The 2,135-nt window shown below is 58.9% G+C and overlaps 1 protein-coding gene across 4 annotated transcripts in view; it reads left to right on the top strand.

Moving 5' to 3' along the window:
• Window positions 1-2,135, top strand: part of Dnah17 (dynein axonemal heavy chain 17) — a 125,251-nt gene that overhangs the window by 61,178 nt on the left and 61,938 nt on the right. For all 4 annotated transcript variants that reach the window (XM_031354916.1, XM_031354913.1, XM_031354915.1 and 1 more), the window contains one exon: window positions 525-690. In XM_031354916.1, the coding sequence (XP_031210776.1) occupies window positions 525-690 (166 nt within the window). The remainder of the gene's footprint in view (window positions 1-524; window positions 691-2,135) is intronic.

Below are 2,135 nucleotides of genomic sequence, written 5' to 3'. Positions count from 1 at the left end.
GCCCCTCTCCCTCACCCTCGTCCCGCCCCTCTCCCTCACCCCGCCCCTCCGTAGGCCCGGGACTGTGGACTACTTGTCTTGTTTCCATGGAGGCACCCTAGTGGTGTCCTGGACAGATGCTATATAGTTGTGGTCAGTGAGGGACACGGAGGGTCGGAGGGGCAGCTGGTCCGAGTGAACTCAATCTCACACGGATTAAAGGTTCAACCAAGGTTGATCCAGATCTCGGATCCTGCCGCCTCCACCTCTGACTGGCGTTTTAATACAGAGGCTACATTGAGTGGCAGATGGTGGACCCCTGCTGCCCATCTCATACACACACACACACACACACACGCCCACACACGCGCGCGCGCACACACACACACACACACACACACCCGAGGGTCTTTCTCTGGGCCAGGCATACCCCATGATCCAGATTCCTGGCCTTTAACTTACTTCTCCCCACGGGAGGCAGTCGGTCCCCACCCTATGTAACAGGCGCCAGATCAGCGTGGTAAATAATACTCTGTCTCTCTCAGGGGTGCTGGAGAAGCCTCTGGAAAAGAAGTCAGGGAGGAACTACGGCCCCCCGGGCACTAAGAAGCTAATCTACTTCATCGATGACATGAACATGCCGGAGGTGGACAAGTACGGCACAGTAGCCCCACACACCCTCATCCGTCAGCACATGGACCACAGGCACTGGTGAGGCCCTGAGGAGCTTGCGAGCATGGCCAGGACTCAGCAAGGGCGGGGCGGGGCAGGGCGGGGCCACGACTCTGAGGGCGGGGCTAGGGCTGGGCAGCCATGGATAGGAATAGAAAAGGTGGCAGGGGGCTGGTCAGAGGCTGGCAGTGAGACCATGGAGGTCATGGGGCAGGGCTGTGGAAGGACCATCCATGTTCTAAGCTATTGCCACGTTCCACAAACATGTTAGTAACTGCCTCCAAGACCCCCACAAGGGAGCAGAGGTAGATCCCCACTCAAGGAGAGGCATGCCTGCTGTGGGAGAACCACGAGGGTTCTGAGGAAAAGCCCAAGGTCCACTACAGAGGAGCCCCGATGGATCAAAGATACCCCTTGGAGAGCTGTAGGGCATCTGGGAGCCCGATACTGTAGAGACTGCTCTCGGGAGAGTAGCCTGGGCTGAGAGAAGCCACGTGCAAAGAAAGGCCCTGCGCGCAGCAGGAGGGAATATGGCCCAAGGATGGATTAATGGAGGAAAGAGGGAGGGGTGCACATGGTTGCTTCAGCCTGACACAGGGGACTTCCTCCCAGTGGCACTGGGACACTCAGGTGGCACACTGAGAAATAACCAGGCCATTCAGGCCACTTACCTCTTGAGGAAGTAGGCTAGGCCAGAGCTAGGAGTAGCTAGGATCAAAAGAAGCCAGTCAGTGGGTTCCCAGAGACCTCGCCCCCCCTCATCCCCCCCAGGAGCATGCTGGGGGTGGGGACCAGGCTGCCTGTGCGAGGTCACAGTCCCAACACTGACCCCACCGGCAGCACTGACCCGTGGAGCCGAGGATACCCCAACTGTGGGGACAACACAGGGCCCCAAAGGTGACAGCACAGCCTGGGCGGGGAGGGCTGCACATGATGGCCCTCGAGAAGGAAGGAGGAACATATTGGTAACACAGGAGACAGCAGTGAAGTGATAGGGTGCCACCTCCACACTGGGGCTTCCGGGGGGGGGGGCGCTGGAGACTCACTCATCCATGGCCCCCTATTGATCTCTCCATCTGCTTTTATAAGCATCAGACATTCCAGAAGGTGTGTTGGGTCCCTGGTGCACTCTCCCCTCATGAGGCCCTCCCATTGGTTAGACTCCAGCTGCAGCAGCTCAGCCCACGCCTGCTGCCTGCCTTCAGATTGTCTCTGAAGAAACTTAAGGGAGGCAGGCAGAGCTTGCCCCAAGGCTGACAGCCGGAGCCTGATCCCTGGGAGCCACTCGATGGAAGGGGAAAAGCCAGTCTCCTGCAAACTGTCCCTGCCACCCTCACCTATGCATGCAGTGTGGCAAACCCCTTCAGATGAGGTCCAGGTGGCCCACAGTGGCAGGGACAAAGGGACCCTGCTGTGTCAGTCAAGAAGTATCAGGAAGAGGCACTTGTGGTGCCTGACCCACAGACGTGGCAGGGGCACTGGGG

Source organism: Mastomys coucha, unplaced genomic scaffold, assembly GCF_008632895.1.
Source record: "Mastomys coucha isolate ucsf_1 unplaced genomic scaffold, UCSF_Mcou_1 pScaffold5, whole genome shotgun sequence".
Classification (NCBI taxonomy): domain Eukaryota; kingdom Metazoa; phylum Chordata; class Mammalia; order Rodentia; family Muridae; genus Mastomys; species Mastomys coucha.
The sequence above is the reverse complement of the archived record's forward strand: the minus strand, read 5'-3'. Positions and strand labels throughout refer to the sequence as shown.